General features: G+C 41.8%; 1 protein-coding gene across 10 annotated transcripts in view; it reads left to right on the forward strand.

Moving 5' to 3' along the window:
- The window catches only part of LOC143923449 (interferon-induced very large GTPase 1-like), a 43,226-nt gene that overhangs the window by 10,787 nt on the left and 10,661 nt on the right, over positions 1-21,778 (forward strand). For 6 of the 10 annotated variants that reach the window (XM_077447127.1, XM_077447131.1, XM_077447132.1 and 3 more), the window contains exons 4-8: positions 1,845-1,973; positions 7,376-7,519; positions 9,444-9,578; positions 20,599-20,649; positions 20,760-20,909. In XM_077447127.1, the coding sequence (XP_077303253.1) occupies positions 1,845-1,973; positions 7,376-7,519; positions 9,444-9,578; positions 20,599-20,649; positions 20,760-20,909 (609 nt within the window). The remainder of the gene's footprint in view (positions 1-1,844; positions 1,974-7,375; positions 7,520-9,443; positions 9,579-20,598; positions 20,650-20,759; positions 20,910-21,778) is intronic. The other 4 variants (XM_077447134.1, XM_077447136.1, XM_077447130.1 and 1 more) reach the window with 3 other exon arrangements.

Here is a 21,778-nt window from a genome sequence, read left to right on the forward strand (position 1 = left end):
GACAGCACAATGGTTTCCACACCAAAACATGTATCTAATGGAGTTGATTTACTACAGGCAAATAGACTCTGGAGTTGCTCCAGAGCACGGTAAAGTTTCACTTTGCAGAGTGCCCAATCACATGCAAGGAAAAAAATAAAAAAAATAAAAATAAGACTGAAAAAAAAACAGCATTTTTGCTTGCACACGATTGGATGATAGAATTTAGCAGACCTTCTGCTCATTTACTAAGCTCTGGAATAACTTTACTACCGTAAGTGCGCAGCCTATTTACCTTTAGTAAATCAACCCCAAAGTTTCAGAAAACCCTCCAAAAAAATGAAAACCTTCCTAATAATTGTTATACTGTTTCTGTGCCATTTGTTTATTTATTAAAACTTTCCCATAATATAAACTACCTGTTGGTCCTGCCACTAGACATGTGTGTCGTCAATAAATTTGTTTAATTTCATTCCGTTTTTATTAGCATTAATTCGTAATTCGTGTCCGAAATTCAATTTGGATTTGTACGAAATTCCATTTTGGTTAGGTTCATTAACAAATAAGAATGTTCGTTATGATGAATTAATCATTATGAGGAGGACCCACCATCCCTGTGCTGTGCTCATTATGAGGCGCTCCCACCATCCCTGTGCTGTGCTCATTATGAGGAGCTCCCACCATCCCTATGCTGTGCTCATTATGAGGAGCTCCCACCATCCCTGTGCTGTGCTCATTATGAGGGGCTCCCATTATCCCTGTGCTGTACTCATTATGAGGGGCTCCCATCATCCCTGTGCTGTGCTCATTATGAGGAGCTCCCACCATCCCTGTGCTGTACTCATTATGAGGGGCTCCCATCATCCCTGTGCTGTGCTCATTATGAGGGGCTCCCATCATCCCTGTGCTGTGCTCATTATGAGGAGCTCCCACCATCCCTGTGCTGTACTCATTATGAGGGGCTCCCATCATCCCTGTGCTGTGCTCATTATGAGGGGCTCCCACCATCCCTGTGCTGTGCTCATTATGAGGGGCTCCCATCGTCCCTGTGCTCTGGGGACTTCCTGGGTATTTTAACTTCACGAATAATCGTAATTAACGAACATTCTCGTTTCCATGGTAACTGAGTTTGGATCCGAAATTCGTAAATTTCGTATTTAGTTCAAAATTTGAAAGCGTAGCAATTCATATTTCGAATCCTCCAGAATGTACGTATTTACGGAAATTCGTACAAATTTTCGATTGGCATGAAACGAATCGCACATGTCTACCTGCCAGTTACTTCTTTGTTCTTGGCGGGAAAGTTTTGTAGGCTCATAGAGTTTTACAGTGTCGCTACCACAGTGCCCATACTCTTGTTCTTCTTTTAGGTAAGTTGGACTAACTCGCAGCTTACTGGTAATTTGCCACGCTGACAATTGTGGGAGTGGCTAAGCTGCAGGTGGAGTGGAGCTGTCATTCAAGAATCTGATTCCGAATCGCCACACATGTGCTGCAGCTTGTGGGGCCAATCAAGTATTCAGAAACAGAGGAGGCACCAGAGAGATGAAGTGCATGTCAGTCACCTGCTGCTACTCTCAAAACCACTCCCAGCTCTCAGATCAAAACAAACAGGCCTAGCTCATAGCTAGGCCTGCCTAAATTTACCTGCACTGGCTGTAGAAACAAAACTCTTACCTCTAGCACATCCTACCTAAGGTAGAGGGTGTTGTACTGGAATCAGCAATGAGGAGTAATGAGGTAACTAATACACAATGCACTATTTACATTTCATTTTTGTCTGGGGTTGGGCCATAAATTAATGTACATATAATAATATTCCCTTTATGTTTAGATCTTTCCCTAATGTGTGTCTTCTTGTTCAGGACCCTGCAGGAAAAAACAAGAAAATGAATCCCTTGCACAGAACGTGGTCTCCGGCAATAAAAGAAATTATGAGTCTTTTTTTTCTTTCAATGAGGCAAGGGACGGGAGGCAAAGAACTGAACATTCAGGTAACAGAATATGGAGACATACAAACATTTATATGGGTTTGCTTTCCTGTTGTCCTTCTAATAGATGATGGTGATAATAATTATTATTATTATTATTATTCAGGATTAACCACTTCGCGCCCACGCTATAGCCAAAAGGGTGCGGTGCTCAATTGCCGGGAGGGCGTCCCTGGAAGTCCTAATGTTTACTTCCCCTCTGCGCGCCTCTGCGGGTGTGCATCGGGGAAATTCTGTGTTGGGCGTGTCCCTTCACAGATCGTACTAAATGGCCAATCACAGCAGCTATTTAGCATTCGATCGGAGCTTTCAATGAGAGATGATCTCATGTGTAAACCGCGTGTGAGGAGGGAGAGCTTCCTGCTGCAGCGACTGAAAAAAATAACATAACACTTTGCCCACAGTGCCATCTGTCCCCAGTGCCACCTATCAGTGGCATCTGTCGCCAATGACACCTGTCCCCAGTGCCACCTATCAGTGCCATCTGTCCCCAGTGCCACCTGTCAGTGCCATCTGTCCCCAGTGCCACCTATTAGTGCCATCTGCCCCCAGTGCCACCTGACAGTGCCATCTGTCCCCAGTGCCACCTACCCCCAGTGCCACCTGTCCCCAGTGCCACATGCCATCTATTATCAGTGTGACGTGTCATCAGTGCGACGTATCAGTGCCATCTTTGATCAGCGTCACGTGTCATCAGGGCCATGTATTAGTGCCATCTGTCATCAGAACTATGTATTAGTGCCATCTGTCATCAGTGCCACGTATTAGTGCCATCTGTCATCAGTGCCAGGTATTAGTGCCATCTGCATCAGTGCCACATATTAGTGCCATCTGTCATCAGTGTCACGTGTCATCAGTGCCATGTATTAGTGCCATCTGTCATCAGTGTCACGTGTCATCAGTGCCACATATCAGTGCCATCTGTCATCAGTGTCACGTGTCATCAGTGCCACGTATTAGTGCCATCTGTCTTCAGTGGCACGTGTCATCAGTGCCACATATCAGTGCCATCAATCATCAGTGCTACATCAGTGTCACGTGTCATTGTCCTGGTGCTCCAGGGCCTTCAAAGATGTAATAGGTAGTCAACAAGTTAGATGTGTAATTTATGCTCCTAGAACACGTGATGGTGCTCCCTGCATGTTGGGCCCCTCGATGTGGCTAGGCCATGGAAAAGTCCCACACATGTGGTATCGTAATACTCAGGAGGAGTAGCAGAATGTATTTTGGGGCGTCATTTGTGGTATACACATGCCATGTGAGAGAATTAACCTATTGTAATGACAATTTCGTGGAAAAAAAAAATCTTAATTTTGCAAAGAATTGTGGGAAAAAATTACAACATAAAAAACCTCACCATGCATCTTACTAAATACCTTGGAATGTCTACTTTCAAAAAAGGGGTCATTTTGGGGGGTATTTGTACTATCCTGGCTTGTTGCGGTTGCAGGTGTGATCATTTTTTTATGATTTGCACCACAGCTTGTAGACTCTCTAACTTTCTCAAAGACCAAATAATATCTACTAGTTTAGGTTATTTTTACCAAAGATATGTAGCAGTATAAATTGTGGCTAAAATTTATGAGGAAAACATAATTTTTTTTCAAAATTTTCTGTCTTTTTTCATTTATAGCACAAAAAATAAAAAACCCAGAGGTGATAAAATACCACCAAAAGAAAGCTCTATTTGTATGAAAAAAAGGACAAAAAAATCATTTGGGTATCATCTGTCCGACTTTGAAAATGCTCCCTGAACTACTTTGGTCCAACTTTGATCCTACTTCAGCCCATTGAATATCACTGAAGTCAGATCAAAGTTGGATCGCTGTCTTGCCCTTTTTAAGGGCCTGTGACTTGTAGTCTGATGATCTTAAAGGGGAACTTCACGCCAAATAAAAAAAAAAAACAGTGTGGGTTCCCCCTCCAAGAGCATACCAGGCCCTTTGGTCTGGTATGGATTTTAAGGGAAACCCCCACGCTGAAAAAACTGCATGGGGTCCCCCAAAATCCATCCCAGGCCCTTAAAAAGGGGGTGGGGGACAAGCAAGCCCCCCTCCTGAACCATACCGGGCCACATGCCTTCAACATGGGGGAGTGGGTGCTTTGGAGCAGGGGGGCCCTGTACCCCCTCACCTCAAAGCACCTTGTCCCCATGTTGATGAGGACAAGGGCCCTCTTCCTGACAACCTTATCGAATTCGGGAAGCCCCCTTTAACAAGGGGGAACCCAGATCCCTGGCCTCCCACCCAATACGAATGAGTATGGGGTACATTGTACCCCTACCCATTCACCTACAAAAAAAGTGTCAAAAATTAAACACATTACACAGATTTTTAAAGTAATTTATTAAGGCAGCTCCGTCTTCTCTTCTGATCATGGGAAATATTGCATTTTGCCCCATAAAAATTACAATATATATATATATATATATATATATATATATATTGTGAAAGAATGAGGCTCTGTCACTAGGAAAAGGGTTGATGGAATAAGGACAGAGTTTCAGCTCTGGCAGCTTTCTCTGGATTTTGCTGCGATCTCCAGATGGGGCTCTGTAGTTTGGAGACCCCTCAGAGACTTGGGTGGGGACGGGATCTCCAACCCTGTGTCCGGGTCTTGTGGACAGCCAGCAGGGTGTGTGCCCAGGTGCCCACAGCCCATATAACGAGGGGCTGGTGAGTAGAGGAAGGTGGAGTGTGTGCAGCTTGTTACTGCTGCTTCTATGTGAAGACAAACCTGTGTCTAAAAAGCTGTCCGCTCTGTGTGAGACCACATCCCTGGTGTGTGGGGACTTCATGTCTGACGGACTGGGAAGGTTGGGGTGGCTACAAGGGCCTGGGAGACCAGAGAAGGGTCTGGGAGGCTGGGAGAACCGAGGCGACTAGCAAGTCCAAGGGCGCTGAAGGAAGTCCTGCAGTCTGGGGGACAGTGAGCTAAGGAGTAGGCCGGTTCAGTAGGGAACTGCAAGGCAAATTAAGCCTAGGAGCCAAGAGGCTTGGCATTTTCTGTTGTGTGAGTTTACTGGAAAAGAACCCCTGTGTGGGAAATCCTGTGTATAAACTTTTATTTTGTTCCTTTTAATAAAAATGGGCTACCACGCCCTCAAACCTGATAACTGACTGCCGTGGACTCTCTGGAAAAAACGCATTTACCACTGAGCTAACATCCCAATGTCACAATATATAATATACAATTGAAACACAAGTCATATTGTAATTGAATGTTATTAAAAATTGCATTTGCTTTTTAACTATTTGCCACCCGCCCATCATCATATGACGGTGGGACGGTGCAGCTCTAGTTCTGGGCAGACGTCATATGACGTTATCGCCTTCCCGGCCACTAGGGCGCTGCGTCACTGGGGGCCTGATGCGCGTGCCCGGCGATGTTCGCCGGGCACCCGCGATTGCCCGGTAACAGAGCAGGACTGCGGATCTGTGTGTGTAAACACACAGATCCGCGTCCTTTCAGGTGAAAGGAGACCAATTGTGTGTTCCCAGTATAGAGGAACATGGATCGATCTCCTCCTCCACAGATCCGCGTCCTTTCAGGTGAAAGGAGACCGATCTTGTGGTCCCAGTACAGAGGAACATCGATTGGTCTCCTCCCCTTGTGAGTCCCCTCCCCCTACAGTTAGAATCACTCCCTAGGTAACATAATTAACCCCTTGATCGCCCCCCCCCTAGTGTTAACCCCTTCACTGCCAGTCACATTTATACAGTAATCAGTGCATTTTTATAGCACGGATCGCTGTATAAATGTGAACGGTCCCAAAAATGTGTCAAAAGTGTCCGCCACAATATCGCAGTCACGATAAAAATTGCAGGTCGCCGCCATTACTAGTAAAAAAAAAAAAAATAATAATAAAAATGCTATAAATCTATCCCCTATTTTGTAGACGCTATAACTTTTGCGCAAACCAATAAATATACGCTTATTGCGATTTATTTTATTTTTATTTTTTTACCAAAAATATGTAGAAGAATACATATCAGCTTAAACTGAGGAAAATTTTGTTTAAAAAATAAAAATAAAAAATTGGATATTTATTATAGTAATAAGTGAAAAATATTGTGTTTTTTTCAAACTTGTCACTCTTCTTTTGTTTATAGCGCAAGAAATAGAAACTGCAGAGGTGATCAAATAACACTAAAAGAAACCTCTATTTGTGGGGAAAAAAAATTATAAAAATTTAATTTGCGTAAAGTGTAGCATGACCACGTAATTGTCATTCAAAGTGTGACAGCGATGAAAGCTGAAAATTGGCCTGGGCAGGAAGGGGGTATAAGTGCCCTGTATTGAAGTGATTCATCTGCATTTTCTGTAAAATGCAATGCAGTATGAGGACCTGGAGGTGTTCCATACACAGAATGTGTACATCAAGCTTGGCCAGAAACATAATTTCCTGTTTGTGTGATTGGCTCGCTGGTTTTCCCAGAAGTCTGCACTAAGATATAAATCAGATACCAGGCATCCCCTGCAACAAAATAAAAATTTTGGTGAGATACTTCCAATAGGAAATCACATCTAAAGAGACACAGAGATCCTACAATTTTCCTCATTGGAGCCCTGCAGGTGCAGCAGCTGGCTGGTAATTATAAAACCACTCCCAGACAGATTCACTTGCTGCATAATAACACAAGGTTGTAATCTGCAACAAAGTTTGTTAAAATCCTTACAATGTACATAGATCACCCAGAGGGGAGGGCTTTTTCTCAGCAAAAGTGGAGTTACTCTTTAAAGTGGAGTAACCATAAAAAAATAAAATAAATAAAAGTCAGCAGCTACAAATACTGCAGCTCCCTACTTTTAATAATCAGACACTTACCTGTCCCAGGGTCCAGCAATGCAGGGGAACGAAGCACCGCTCGTCTCCTTCTCCGCTTGGCCATTGTAACTGTGGGCACCCGGCTGTGAAGCCACCCACTGTGTCTTGGGCGAGTGGTGCCATGCGCCGTGATTGGCCGCGCAGTCATGTGGGACCTGTCACGTGTCCCAGATGACTTACAGGAGGGAGGGCACAGAGCTGAGCCCTTCCTGCACCGAGGGAAAGTGATGTCACCAGCCCAGGCACTGAAGGAGGCCGACTAAGAGGGACCCCCTAGCAACAGGCATTTAGAGGTGAGTTAAAAAAACAAAAATCAAAATGTTTATTTATTTATTTATTTTTTATGAATATTAATGATTTTTTTTTGTGTGTGCAACCCCACTTTAAGTAAATTTGATTTTGCTGACCTGTGTTGTCAAAGGAATTTAATGCCTGTGTACTTGATCCCAATATGTAAAATATCCTTGATTATATGTTTGGGCAATCAAAGTCTTTAACAAAACAGAATCGATGTGCACAAATTTCTTTTCAAAGAAAAGTATTAACAAATATATTTAACTTTGTGTTTGTAACATAGACTGCCGCAGTTTGCGTGACAACCATCCTCAGTCTGAAGAGGGAAATGTAAAACCTCATTCTGATCAGAAACAGAAATCCAGAAGCCAAAGTGACCCAGGAACAATAAATAGAGATGCAAGAAGAGTCCCAAATGCAGATGGAGGTATACAAAGCACAAAGCCATAAAACTTTCTATACTAAGGCTACTGAGATTTTTTTTTTCATTTTGCCAGTCACCAAACACGTGATTTGGACCAAATCTGGTCGATACAGGTGCAAGTGGCAATGTCAATAACTAATATCATGTAGAGGACAGAAGCAATAATACAAGAATTGTATTCATGCAACACCATTACCTTCAAAACTAACCATGGACGCAAAAATTCAATTATTAAAGTCCAGTTCAAAGTAAAAAATAATATTCCACCAAAAGTATTCCAAAAATCTCACTATATAACAAAACAAATAATGTCCACTGAATTACATAAGTTGCTTTTTCTTCACATTTCTCCACCACTATGCCACATAGCAGTTCATTTCATGATTTACCCAGTGTCTAGTAAAAGGTGCTCACTCACCAAACAATGATGATGCCTTAATTCAAATAAGCAGGTCAATGTATGCTTTACTTTGCTGGAAATTCCACTTCACTCTGCTCTGCTTCCAGGATGCCAGATCCGCAAGGACATAGCTCTGCATCTCTTCACCATGCCACCAAGGGATGCACAAAAGCCAACAAAAGAGTTTTCATTGCACAATATATTTATTAAATACTTGTGCCCACAATAATAAAATTGGTAGGTGACCCTCTCGAGTTATAAGAAACTGCATCACCAGAAGGGACGTAACTAGAAGTGATGACACAAAGTCCCACCTCTATGCATCTCACGTTTCGTCTATATATGACATCTTCATGAAGCACAAGTGTTTAATAAAGATATATGACTCAACAAAAGTTCTTTTGTTGATTTTTGTGAGCTCCTTGGTGGCATGGTGAGGAGATGGAGAGATAAGTCCCTGCAGACCTGACATCCTGGAAGCAGAGCAGGATGGAGGGAAATGTCCAACAAAGTAAAGTGCGCATTGACCTGCTTATTTAAATTAAGACATCATCATTGTTTGGTGAGTGATCACCTTTCTGCATGGTGAGGAGATGGAGAGCTAAGTCCCTGCAGACTTGGCATCCTGGAAGCAGAGTGGCATGAAATGTCCAGTAAAGTGAAGCGCACGTTGACCTGCTTATTTGAAACAAGGGGTCATCTTTGTTTGGTGAGTGAGCACTTTTCTGTATGGTGAGGAGATGGAGAGCTAAGTCCCTGCAGACTTGGCATCCTGGAAGCAGAGCAGAGTTTGGTGAGTGAGCAATTTTCATTTGACACTGGGTGCATCAAGGAATGAAATGTTATGTAGCAGAGCGGTGGAAGAATATGAAGAATAAGCAATTTATGTAATTCACTGGATACTATTTATTGTGTAATATAGTGTGATTTTTGGGATACTTTTGGTGGAAAGCAAAATCTTATTGTGAGATATGTTTTGGCTTGTTTCATATGTCTACTGAGTCATGTGGTTGACATACACTCACACTGCACATTTCATAAGTGATTTTATTGTACATAGAAATCCTTTACTCTGGCCACAGAGTGTGACTGAATTGGTTGGAAATTAACTGATTAACAATTCATTCACAAACCTTTAGCAACAATTTAAATTTACCATATTTAATTATGTGACAGAGAATACTGGATTTCACATTTCACATGCCCTTTGATCTGTTCTATAAAATGTTCACGTGGTATTTAAATTTTTTTTTCTTAAATCAGATCCAAATATCACAATTTAAATGTATTTGATACTCATAAAACAAAAAAACTGTGTCTTGGAGTTTAGATTTTTCCATGCTGATGACCATTGTGCCCCTTGTGCAACCAGGATCTATGAAGTCCCATATGAGTCTGCATTATGTGGGTTCTCTCGCTCTCTGTACTGAGTCTTGGTGCAGCCACTCAGAACCAAGTTTTCAAGGCACGCACTGAGGCAAAGTCTCATTTGTCCTCCCCAACATTGTTTTTATTTTCTCTTCACAGAAAGATATAGCCATAGTCACAAACAACACTATCACCAAAAGAGAAGTAATTTGAAGTTTCACCAAGAAGGATGGACTCAGGATCCTCAATGGAACATCTCCCATGAACATCTCCCAGCCTACAAGCCTCCAACAGGTAGAATACTGGAGCCATTAGAAAACGGATAAGTGTGGCTGTTTTTTTCAAGGGAATGAGATAACAATTTCCTTAAAATAAAAAAATAAAAATCCTAGGGTGATAAATGTACATTGGAACACACAGAGCTCCACAGATTGGGGTTTAGGCTCCACCTTTTTCCCTCTGTACATTAAAAGTGGGTACCAAGTGCCTACTTGTAAGCTCCTTGAGGGCAGGGACTGATGTGAAGCTACAATGCAGGGCTCAAAATTTAAAGTCCTGAGCCACTAGCCAGGCCTTAATAGTTACTAGACACATAATCATAATCAGTGCCACCAATCAGTGTTGCCTATCTGTGTCACCTACTAGAGCCTACCAGTGCCTGTCAGTGCCATCCATCAGTGATAAGTGCCCATCAGTGCCACGTATTAGTGCCGCTTATCAGTGCCACCTATCAGTGCCATTCAGTGCCACCCATCAGCAGGGCTGGACTGGGACAGAAATTTGGCCCTGGACTTCATCCAGAGCAGCCCACTTACATGTGAGCATCCCATCAGCACCCCTTACATCAGAGTGTCCCATCAGCACCCCTTACATCAGAGTGTCCCATCACCAGCCCCCTTACAACAGAGTGTCCCATCAGCACCCCCTTACATCAGAGTGTCCCATCAGAACCCCTTACATCAGAATGTCCTATTACCAGCCCCCTTACATCAGAGTCAGCACCCCCTTACATCAGAGTGTCCTATCAGCACCCCCTAACATCAGAGTGTCCCATCAGCACCTCCTTACATCAGAGTGTCCCATCACCAGCCCCCTTACATCAGAGTGTCCCATCACCAGCCCCCTTACAACACAGTGTCCCATCAGCACCCCTTACATCAGAGTGTCCCATCAGCACCCCTTACATCAGAGTGTCCCATCAGCACCCCCTTATATCAGAGTGTCCCATCAGAACCCCTTACATCAGAGTGTCCCATTACCATCCCCCTTACATCAGAGTCAGCACCCCCTTACATCAGAGTGTCCTATCAGCACCCCCTAACATCAGAGTGTCCCATCAGCACCTCCTTACATCAGAGTGTCCCATCACCAGCTCCCTTACATCAGAGTGTCCCATCAGCAGCCCCCTTACATCAGAGTGTCCCATCACCAGCCCCCTTACATCAGAGTGTCCCATCACCAGCCCCCTTACAACAGAGTGTCCCATCAGCACCCCTTACATCAGAGTGTCCCATCAGCACCCCTTACATCAGAGTGTCCCATCAGCACCCCCTTACATCAGAGTGTCCCATCAGAACCCCTTACATCAGAGTGTCCCATTACCATCCCCCTTACATCAGAGTCAGCACCCCCTTACATCAGAGTGTCCTATCAGCACCCCCTAACATCAGAGTGTCCCATCAGCACCTCCTTACATCAGAGTGTCCCATCACCAGCCCCCTTACATCAGAGTGTCCCATCAGCAGCCCCCTTACATCAGAGTGTCCCATCACTAGCCCCCTTACATCAGAGTGTCCCATCACCAGCCCCCTTACAACAGAGTGTCCCATCAGCACCCCTTACATCAGAGTGTCCCATCAGCACCCCTTACATCAGAGTGTCCCATCAGCACCCCCTTACATCAGAGTGTCCCATCAGAACCCCTTACATCAGAGTGTCCCATTACCATCCCCCTTACATCAGAGTCAGCACCCCCTTACATCAGAGTGTCCTATCAGCACCCCCCAACATCAGAGTGTCCCATCAGCACCTCCTTACATCAGAGTGTCCCATCAGCAGCCCCCTTACATCAGAGTGTCCCATCACCAGCCCCCTTACATCAGAGTGGCCCACTTAGCCATCGGCCCACCGGGAAACTCCCGGTAGTCCCAATGGCCAGTACATGCCTGCCCATCAGTGCCAACCATTACTATTATGCGGTGTTTGCGGCAAATTCAAAAAGCTGCGGAACACCGTTAAAGTCTATGGGACAAGAGCATGAAAAATCAAAAGTGCTTTTAAAGGCTTATATGCAAGTTATTACCATAAAAAGTGTTTGGGAGCCTGGGTCCTGCCTCAGGGGACATGTATCAATGTAAAAAAAAAGTTTTTTCAGGAACAGTGATTTTAATAATGCTTAAAGGGAAACTATAAAAATTAAATGTTCCTTTATATATTGTGCCTGGGGGGGTGTCTATAGTATGCCTGTAAAGTGGCACAGTTTTCCTGTGTTTAGAACAATACCACAGCAAAATGACATTTCTAAAGGAAAAAAAGTAATTTAAAACTGATTGCAACTGTAATGAATTGTGGGGTCTTGGCAATATAGATAAAACTCATTGAAAAAAAAATGGCATTGGTCCCCCCCCCAGTCCATTACCAGACCCTTCACGTCTTTGAGAGTGACTCCAAAGCATCCCCCCCATGTTGAGGGCATATGGCCTGGTACGGTTCAAGAGGGAGGGAGGCTCTCTTTCACCCCCCCTCTTTCCTGCGGCCTGTCAGGTTGCATGCTTGAATAAGGGCCTGGTATGGATTTTGGGGGGACCCCTATGCCATACAAAAAATTCACCATTAAAGTGGAACTATAGTCAGAAAACTAAGTCCTAATTGGCCTCTTTTGCAGGTATAGCTATGTAAAACATAAAAAAATAGGTGCCTATACTGTTTAAAATCCAGTAATACACTGTTTCACCCTGCTCTGCACTTGCTAAGTTGCTCTCCATTTTTTAGGCATTTTTAGGCACTTTCGAGTTTGTAGATCTGCTGACAGCGCTGAACTGGAATTAAGCCTTTACATGTGATCGGTTATGACACCAGCCATTTGATGGCTTAACAGTTCGGTTGAGGACAGAAGCAAATGTAACACTTAGCAATCCTGGCATTCCAGGAATGTAACTGTTTTTGAAACCGTTAATTCAATGGGTTTAGTTCTGCTTTATGATTTACTGCTTGGGCTCTGGGCTTCACGAAAATGGCAGCCCCCAGGGGGTGAGGCTTGAAGCCTGACTGAGCAGACATGCCAGCTTAGTGCTCAACTGCTGAAGGGATGCTTCTGCCATTCTCTCACATGTCCCAGCTCGGTTCCACTGTCAAAAATCTGCTGCCTAACCAGTGATAAACCCTCAATAACTCAGGCCATGGTTCTCTGATGTTCGCGCCCGAGAATGAAGTTAAAAAAAGTCAAAGATGCGCTGGCCCGGGCTTCAGTCAAAATTTCACCGGCTCAATCCCCTCCTCCTGTTTCCTCACGCTCTGTGAAACCCTCTTATCGCTCTAAGGTAATAGTGGTAACACAGGAGATATCTGACTCTGATTCATCAACACAAGTGCCACAATTTACATCTTTTACAGGCCCTGCTCATTTTACTATACTGAGGCAATTTGAGAAATTGCTTCACAAAGCCCCTAAACAGACTTCAGATCATATTACAGACAGTCTGACTAAGGAAATCAGAGAATTGGGCCAACGCACTGCTAACCTTGAGTTAAGGGTTGATGAACTGGAAAATAGCACACTAGCTTATATGACTGAAATCGAAAATCTCAAAGAGGAAAATATAGTCCTCCAATCCAGTTTAGAGGATTATGAAAATAGGGCCCATCATTCTAACATACATATTTGGGGGAATCTGTCACTGATTTACAAGCTACCATGCTGGTCCTATTTCAGGAACTACAGCCATCTATACCAGTCGAACGAATGGAAATGGACAGGGTTTCCCATTTTCTATTAGTTTCACGCACCAAGGCTCTAAATATGTCTGCTATTATGCTGAAGAACTTCAGTCTTTCTTACAAAACATGCAGCTTTTAGAAAACCCTCTTAACTAAAACAGCATGCAAAGTCGATCAGCCCCCCACTCTCTGCAAAAACCAGCGGCTAATGGAAGTGATAGAAGTCTCAGGGGCAATCAAAACATGGTTGTTTTTCTTATGCCCCTTCCAGAAGACTCTATGGACTGATCATCTTCATTTCTTTATCCAATGCCAGTTGTCAATATACCTGGCCCATCCAGTCATTCAGATGGCTAGAAAGTTATCCTGCTTTATTTGTTTTATCCTGCTTTTTGCAAGTTCATAACTGTTATTTGACTCATATACTTCAACTGCTGATCTCCCTTTTACTGATAGCAGTATGCTACCAGCTTTACTTTATTACATAGCCTTGTCCTATTATTTGTTTTTATTGTTATAGTTGATGCTTTTATGTTACGTGGTTGCTCCTTGGCCTAATATTTACGCTTCCCCTCTTGGGCTTTTATAATGCATTTTAGGGTATGGAAAATAGCGGGGATGTAGTTATAAACTTACTATATGTATTATATTTTTATTGTTGGCAGTGCTCCCTTTGGAGGTGTCTTTAAGCCCCCAGTTAGCTACCCACAGATCTCCGTTAATATTATGAGGGCATTGGACAGTAGCCCTTTGGCCTGTGGTGGACGGCTTGTCGCTCCTCCAGTATGCCCTTATGTTTTTTCTTTCACTCTCTATATCATATTGCAATTTTTTAAACACATTTGCTCTACGAGAGCTAGTTGTTTATTCCTACTTCTTTTCCTGAGGTAGTTCCGGTCCCAGGGGTTCTTATAGATTTCCACCATACAACCCCATTTGTACCAACATCTGAAATTAAAGACCCTGAGGGACACACTGGACACATTTCAGATGTAGCGGTAACCATAGTATCATATTATGCTCCTAATAGACACCCAACCTCTTTTCTTTACCTTCTTTCCCATGTAGTTGATACTCATAAATGAGATACTGTGATACTATGTAGATATTCAAACCAAATCTTCTTTCCCTTTTTATATAAATCACCACCCTTTCCCTCTTCCAGTCCTTCTAAACTTTCATTTTATTCATTTCTTTCTAAATATAACTTGTTTGACTCCTGGCGTGAGCTTAACCACATGCCGACCGGGCCATAGCTGAAAGATGGCTACAGCGCGGTCAGCTTATTCTGGGTGGACGTCTATGGGACGTCCTCACAGAATCGGGTCCCCGCGCGCCCCTGGGAACACCTGTGACCGCTGGGTCCGCCGGACCCGGCGCATCATGGAGCACAGTAAATGGCCGCTGGCAGCGGCCGTTTACCACGTGATCGATCCACCAAATGACGGAGCGATCACTTGTAAACAAACCGGCATCATGTTATGACGCCAGTTCCTCCCTCCCCTATGTACCGATCGGTACAGTGTGCGAGGAGAGAGGGAGAGGGGGAGAGATCATTTTCAGCACTGTGGGCACTGCAGATCCATCCCACAGCACTGCTCAGTGCCCACACTATGTCAGTACTCTGCCATACTATGCAATACTGTGCAATACTGTACAATATTTGCCAATACTCTGGAATACTATGTAATACTCTGCCAATACTCGCCAATACTCTGCCAATACTCGCCAATACTCTGACAATACGCGCTAATACTCTGCAAAAATTTTTAACAGAAACAAAGATTTTTTTTTCTTTTTTACCAAATTGTCAGTGTTTTTTGATTTATAGCACAAAAAAAAAACATCAGTGATTAAATACCACCAAAAGAAAGCTCTATTTGTGTGAAAAAAAGTCAAACATTTCATATGGGTACAGTATTGAATGACTGGGTAATTGTCATTCAAAGTATGAGCACTCCGAAAGCTGAAAATTGGTCTGGTTAGGAAGGGGGTTTAAGTGCCCAGTGGGTACGTGGTTAACCCAGCTCACATACGCTTTACCAACTATTCTCATCCATATAAATCATTCTCTAGGATTGATCATATTTTCCTAAATATAGGTATGGCACCAGAAATCCTTTCCTCAATTATTAGACCCTTTACCTGGTCTGATCATAGTGCAATTTGTACTACTATCTCCTCGCCTGTCCCAAAAGCACTGTACTATGCGAGATACATCCTGGTGTATAAACAATTTGATTTCAACCCACCCGTCCCACTCATTAGATATCAAGCTCACTCTCACTTCTCCAGATATTTCTCCACTCACTCTTTGGGAAGCCCATGAATCTGTAATCCGGGGTGCCCTTATCCGACAGGCATCATTTCTCAAACGTGAGTGCAAATTCCTCCACCAAAAGTTTGAAACTAATTTTAATTCTTGTCATAACGCACTTCAAAACTCTCCCTCCCCCTCCACTAAAGGTAAACATGATAAGGCCTGATTAGAGTTTGACTTTTTTTTTTACTAACTCTGCAGATAAACTTTTATGGAAATCGCAACACCTCTGTTATCTCAAGGCAAACAAACCTGATACTTTATTAGCTTGAACTTTACATTCACTGCATAAACCCACAACATCGGTGTGACTTGAGCTAAACCAAGATAATTATACAAGTAATCTTGTCAAAATTTTACACACCTTTCGCTCAAATCTTTATAAATTATAGAAACGATAACTTTGATGACACGGCTGCTGATGCCCTTTTTCACCATATCACACGTCCAACACTTTCCCATACTCATCGTAAAAGACTTGAGTGCCCAATTTCTGCAGCGGAAGTTGGTATGGCTATCAAAGCTTTAAAATTGAATAAGCATCTTGACTCAGATGGGGTTTTTTTCAGCTTCTTATTAAAAGAAGCTTTCTGATATTTTTAACTCTTACCCGGACTGAAGCCTTTAATTCATTGCTGAAGGGACACTCTTTTCATTCAGAATCTTTAATGGCTATAATCTCTCTATCTGGAATATCATGGTTATTTATTCATATTTATTCTATTTTAATCTTGTTACATTCACCCCTGGGATGGATTTACATAGTACACATTAATTTTTTTCACTTTTTTTTATTTAATTAGTTATTTATGTTATTTTTCATCCATTTTTTTAGACACTCCAATCTGGTTATTTATTTATTGTTTATTCGTTTATTCATTTATAAAATTTTTTTTTTTTTTTTTTAATACAAACATTTTATTGAAAGAAAAACAAAAGAGGCATATACAATAATCAATCCATACCTTAGATTAGACAACATAGTACTTATAGCCACAGCTGTAGAGAGACATAACAGAGTTCAACTGACGAGGCTAAAGATGACAAAGGTGCGTACAAAGTGATCGCCTGAAGAATTCATGCAGCTTGCTATTCCTTAATCCCATGTGGGAGTTTGTTTAACAATGGAGAAATATGGCATACTAGGTGCTACCCACACTTCCACATGGTAGGGTAGAACCATTGCGTCGAGGTTGTTAGAAAAAGTATTGACATGCCACCAAAAAAAAAAAAAACACCAAAAAAATGTACTCAAAAACTGGGAAAATCAACATAAAGAGGTACGGGAAATCAAGATAGAGGTTGCTGTCAGTGCTACCAAAAGGCTGTTCAAGTTCAATGTTATCCCGGTTCTATGTGTAGAGAACCACTCAGGGTGACCAGGACCTCCATTTCACATCATATATATGCATAGTATCCATGATTGTATGGAAAACCCTCTCCATGAGTTGTATAACCATTCTCTTGAGAACTTGGTCCCAGGAGACCCTGGGTGAGCGCCAAAATAAGGCTATCGACCAGTGCACTGCACTAAAGAGAGTGTGGGAAAGTTTTTGGTCAGGAGGGGTGGAGCCTGGGATGTCAGCGAAGAATAGGCGCATTTGATGGGTTAATGTGATGGGGGTACCCGTGATCTCTGCTACCTTTGTAGTCACCCTCTGCCATAGGTCTCTGAGAGCAGCACAGCTCCAGAATATGTGGAGATGGGTCCTTTTATTAAATTCTTTATTTTAATTATGTATTATACATTTATTAATTATTACAATTTCTATTTCTATTTTTATTTTTTTATCTATTTTATTATTTATTTATTTTTTATCTCCTTGACATGTTTACACAATAGGCACGGAGACACCTTGGTCAACCTTGATTGACATCACCCACATTTACCCAAACACGTAAAGGATTGCCACACTTATCATCTTTTTTTTGCACATTGGCCCTTTAGTGCTCTTTAAGCTAGTTGATATATATATATATATATATATATATATATATATATATATATATATATATATATATATATATATATATATATATATATATATATATATATATATATATATATATATATATATATATATATATATATATATATATATATATATATATATATATATCCCCTATGTTCACTTCTTTTGGATAGTAATTTAATTTATTTCACATAGAGGGTATGGGCGGAGGGGCACCTTTCTCCACATATGGTGGCTATGTCCCCTGATTAGAGGTTTTTGGCAGGAAATTGCCCCTTGGGTAGAAGATAGGAAGGGAAGAGGGGGCTTTTTTTTGTATTGTTTTCCTGTGGGGGGGAGGGGAAGATATGGTACATATGAACAAGTTGTTTAAAGTGTTGGAAATGTTATATAATATGGAATATTAATGGAATTGTATTAAAACTAATTTAAAAAAAAATGATAATAAAAAAAAAAATTATTTCATATTTCAGTGAAATTACTCATAGATTTTTTTCACTTGTTTGGTGTTATTGTGAACACTTAGATTTTGTAGCACTTGTGAACACATTGTTTATTTCATTTTGTTATCCACTTATTGACCCTTCTGGTCTACTCCTAGTAGCGCAAAGGACTTTAACACTTTTATAATCTCCATGTTACCTAAATCTGATACAACCTCCTGGACAAATAATCTTGACACAAAACTTTTAGCCAAAATACTAGCAACGCGTTTAAATCAGGTGATATTTGAAACTTATTCATTGTTTTTGAAGCTTTTGATACAGTCTCATGGTCACTATCTTCATTACACTCTTCAAAAATGGGGCTTGGACCCCATTTCTTGAAGTGGACTTCATCCCAATATGATTAACTATCATGGTTTTGCAATAGTGTTTGTCTGCTTACCTGTTTCCATGTGTTCATCTCTAGAGACCAGCCGACCCTCACCTGACTGCTTTTGTAATCCATCCTCTGGCATGGCTCCACCCTAGCTCCTATCAGAGAACTCTATATTAACCTGAGCACTGCAGGCCAACCCTGCTGATCAACCTTTGTGTGTTAGCTTCCTGTTACCTGCCGTGTGCTCTTCTGTTGTTCCATTACCGACTTTGACGTGTCCTTGACTATCCCTGTTTGCCTGTGATCCTGACCTATTGGCGTGTCCCTGACTATTCCTGTCTGCTTGTGGCCCCGACCTTGGCTTCATCCCTCACTATCCCTATCCTCTTGTTGCCTACTGTAGGTGCGAGCTGGAGCCAGTTGCAGCCAAGTCCATCCTCACCTCTAGAGGCTCTGGTGAACACCTGCTGGCTTTTAGACTCCGCACCCCAGGGAATCTTACGCTCTAACCCCGTCCGCAGCAGTCAGCCGTAGGGTCCACAACCTTGCGGTGCACTCCTGATCCCTACGGTGTGCATCTGTCACCTCGCCTCAAGGTGACCTGACATAAACCAAAAGCATTTATCAAATATACCAGTTTTAAATCTGATCTTATTCCACATTGGAAGTGGCACCTGTCAAGAATGACCTCTTTTCCCACTTATTTTTGCTCTCACCATCGAGCCACTTAGAAAACAGATATCCGCGCTTAGGAAAAAACCTGAACTGCAGCCTCCCTAATAAAGGAACACCGCCTAAGTGGAGTCCAGAAACTATTAAAACTCTAAATAGGGAAGATGGAGCTGTTCAAATTAATATTATAAATGGTGAAAAAAGGTATAAATATTTAGAAATGCTGGGGAGATATATAAAGTGCAAGTGCTAGCACCTAGGTTAAAAAGGAAAATAGTGCATCTGCAACAGCTTTGACATGGGCGTATGAATGTGATATGTGAGTAAATAAAATGCTAATTCCTTAGATAAAGTGTTTACCACAAAATTAAAGTGCAAAACCATATATATATATATATATGTGAATTAATAAAGATATATATACATTGAAATGTACTTTTGCTATACTGATTTATTAATCACCTTGTTTTTAAACTAGACTGACAGTCAACAATCTACTTTTCTCTTTTTTTTTCAATTATATGATATTTTCAACATTTGACTTAGACAGTCTATTTGATGCTTATGTAGTGCGATATTGCATATTAAAGTGGAGTTCCACCCAAAAGCAGAACTTCCGCTCATCTTATTTCCCCCCCCCCCCCCCGGTGCCACAATTGGCACCTTTAAGGGGGGAGGGGGTGCAGATGTGCAGATACCTATCTTATACAGGTATCTGCACCCACTTTCGGGAATAGACTCCCGAGGAGTCACGTCCCTTCCCGCACCCCCCCCCTCCCACTGTCTCCTGGGAAACACATAGGTCCCAGGAGATAACGGGGACCATTTTGGACGCGTGACTCGTGCATGCGCATTAGGAAACCGGGAAGTGAAGCCGTATCGCTTCACTTCCTGATTCCCTCACCGAGAAATCGGCGAGAGCTGAGCGATTGATCGGCTTCGGCTACCGTCATCGCTGGACTCCTGGAAAGGTAAGTGTCCATTTATTAAAAGTCAGCAGCTGCAGTATTTGTAGCTGCTGGCTTTTAATATTTTTTTTTTTAGGTGCACTCCCCCCCGCTTTAATTTAAATTTTCTCTTTCTAATTGAAGTAATTAGTTTGTTACCCTTTGAATATGTACCACAATCTTTGTAAAATTCAGATTGTTCTCCTTTATTTTATTCAAAACAATAAACAAATTTGACAAGGAAAATGGCAGCCTCCAGCCAGAAGAAACGGGAGCAATGCTGGGGGAGATTTACAGCACACACTCATTTTGGTAGCATAATTATTCATGTGAAATGCATGTTCCTTGCCAAAGAACATTATTTTTTTATCAAGTTATGAGTACATTTCCACTTTAAGGGGAACTGTAGATATCAATAATGAAACAATTTAAATTTTAGCATTTAAACGGCCCGGATGTAATGATTTCAATGTGTAAAATAATTTGGTTTCTCTCCTGGAATTGTCCCTGATAATATTGGATCCCCTCCAGGAAGGTAAAATCATATCCTCCCCCCACAAATTGCAAAATAACAAGTATATTGGTTATTCAGCCCCTCTTATATACCTTAAAGGATGAATAACTGATGTGTTTTCTGTTTTTAGAGGTGGATTTCCCTGAACCCAGTTCTAAAAAACCACGGGAGCATGCACTGGGTAAAATGCATTATGAAATTATTTTAGCCTTTGTCATATATAATTATATACCGTATGTGTATATATTATATTTTGAAAAGCTAACCATTATATTTTTACATCTTTTACAGATTCATCTGTCCCTCGAAGTAAACAACAAAAAAATGAAAAATGGAATAAAGATGTCTCCCCAACACAGAGTTACAGTAGTAGATCACACGCCCCCACTGCAGTGCCCCACAATGCATATGATGCACATGGCAGTGTGCTGCTTTCAAAAGGTATAGGTTGGCTTACCACAACATTAATGCGTGACATGCATGTAAAGCCGCATACACACGGGCGGACTGTATGGCCTACTTAGTCCGTCATACAATCCGACGGACAGTCCGTCATACTTTCGAATGAACGGACTTGACCACACACGGATGCACAAACAGTCCGTGGAAAGCTTGTGCGATGACGTGTACAGCACGTACGACGGGACTAGAAATAGGAAGTCCAATACACAGCAATGCAACCTTCCGCCGTGTAAATCCTTTCTGAGCATGCGCCATTCTTAGTCCGTCGAACTAGCCTACTCACGAGCAGATTGTCCGCTGAAACCAAAGTATGACGGACAGAATTTAGAAAAATCCGAAATACTTAGTACGCCAGACTGCACGCTGAAAAAGTCCACTGAAGCCCACACACGAGCGGACTGTCCGCTGAAATGTGTTTCGACGGACTAGGTAGGCCATACAGTCCGCCCGTTTGTACGCGGCCTAACACACCACAAAGTATGTTAACATGTGAAGGGAACCTTAAAGGGTATAGGAAAATAGTTAAAAAAAAGATATTAAATTAAAAAAATAGCACCTAGGATAAAAGTGAAATAGTGCATCTGCAATAGCTAGAACATAGGCGTATGAATGTGATATGTAAGTAAATAAAATACTAATTCCTTAGATAAAGTGTTTACAGCAAAATTAAAGTGCAAAACCATATATATATATATATATATATATATATATATATATATATATATATATATATGTGAATTAAAAAAGATATATACATTGAAATGTACTTTTGCTTTACTGATTTATTAATCACCTTGTTTTTAAACTAGACTGACAGTCAATAATCTACTTTTCTCTTTCTTTTCAAT

This window comes from Lithobates pipiens, unplaced genomic scaffold (genome assembly GCF_037356315.1).
Source record: "Lithobates pipiens isolate NorthernLeopardFrog02 unplaced genomic scaffold, aLitPip1_a1.2 Scaffold_22, whole genome shotgun sequence".
NCBI lineage: Eukaryota > Metazoa > Chordata > Amphibia > Anura > Ranidae > Lithobates > Lithobates pipiens.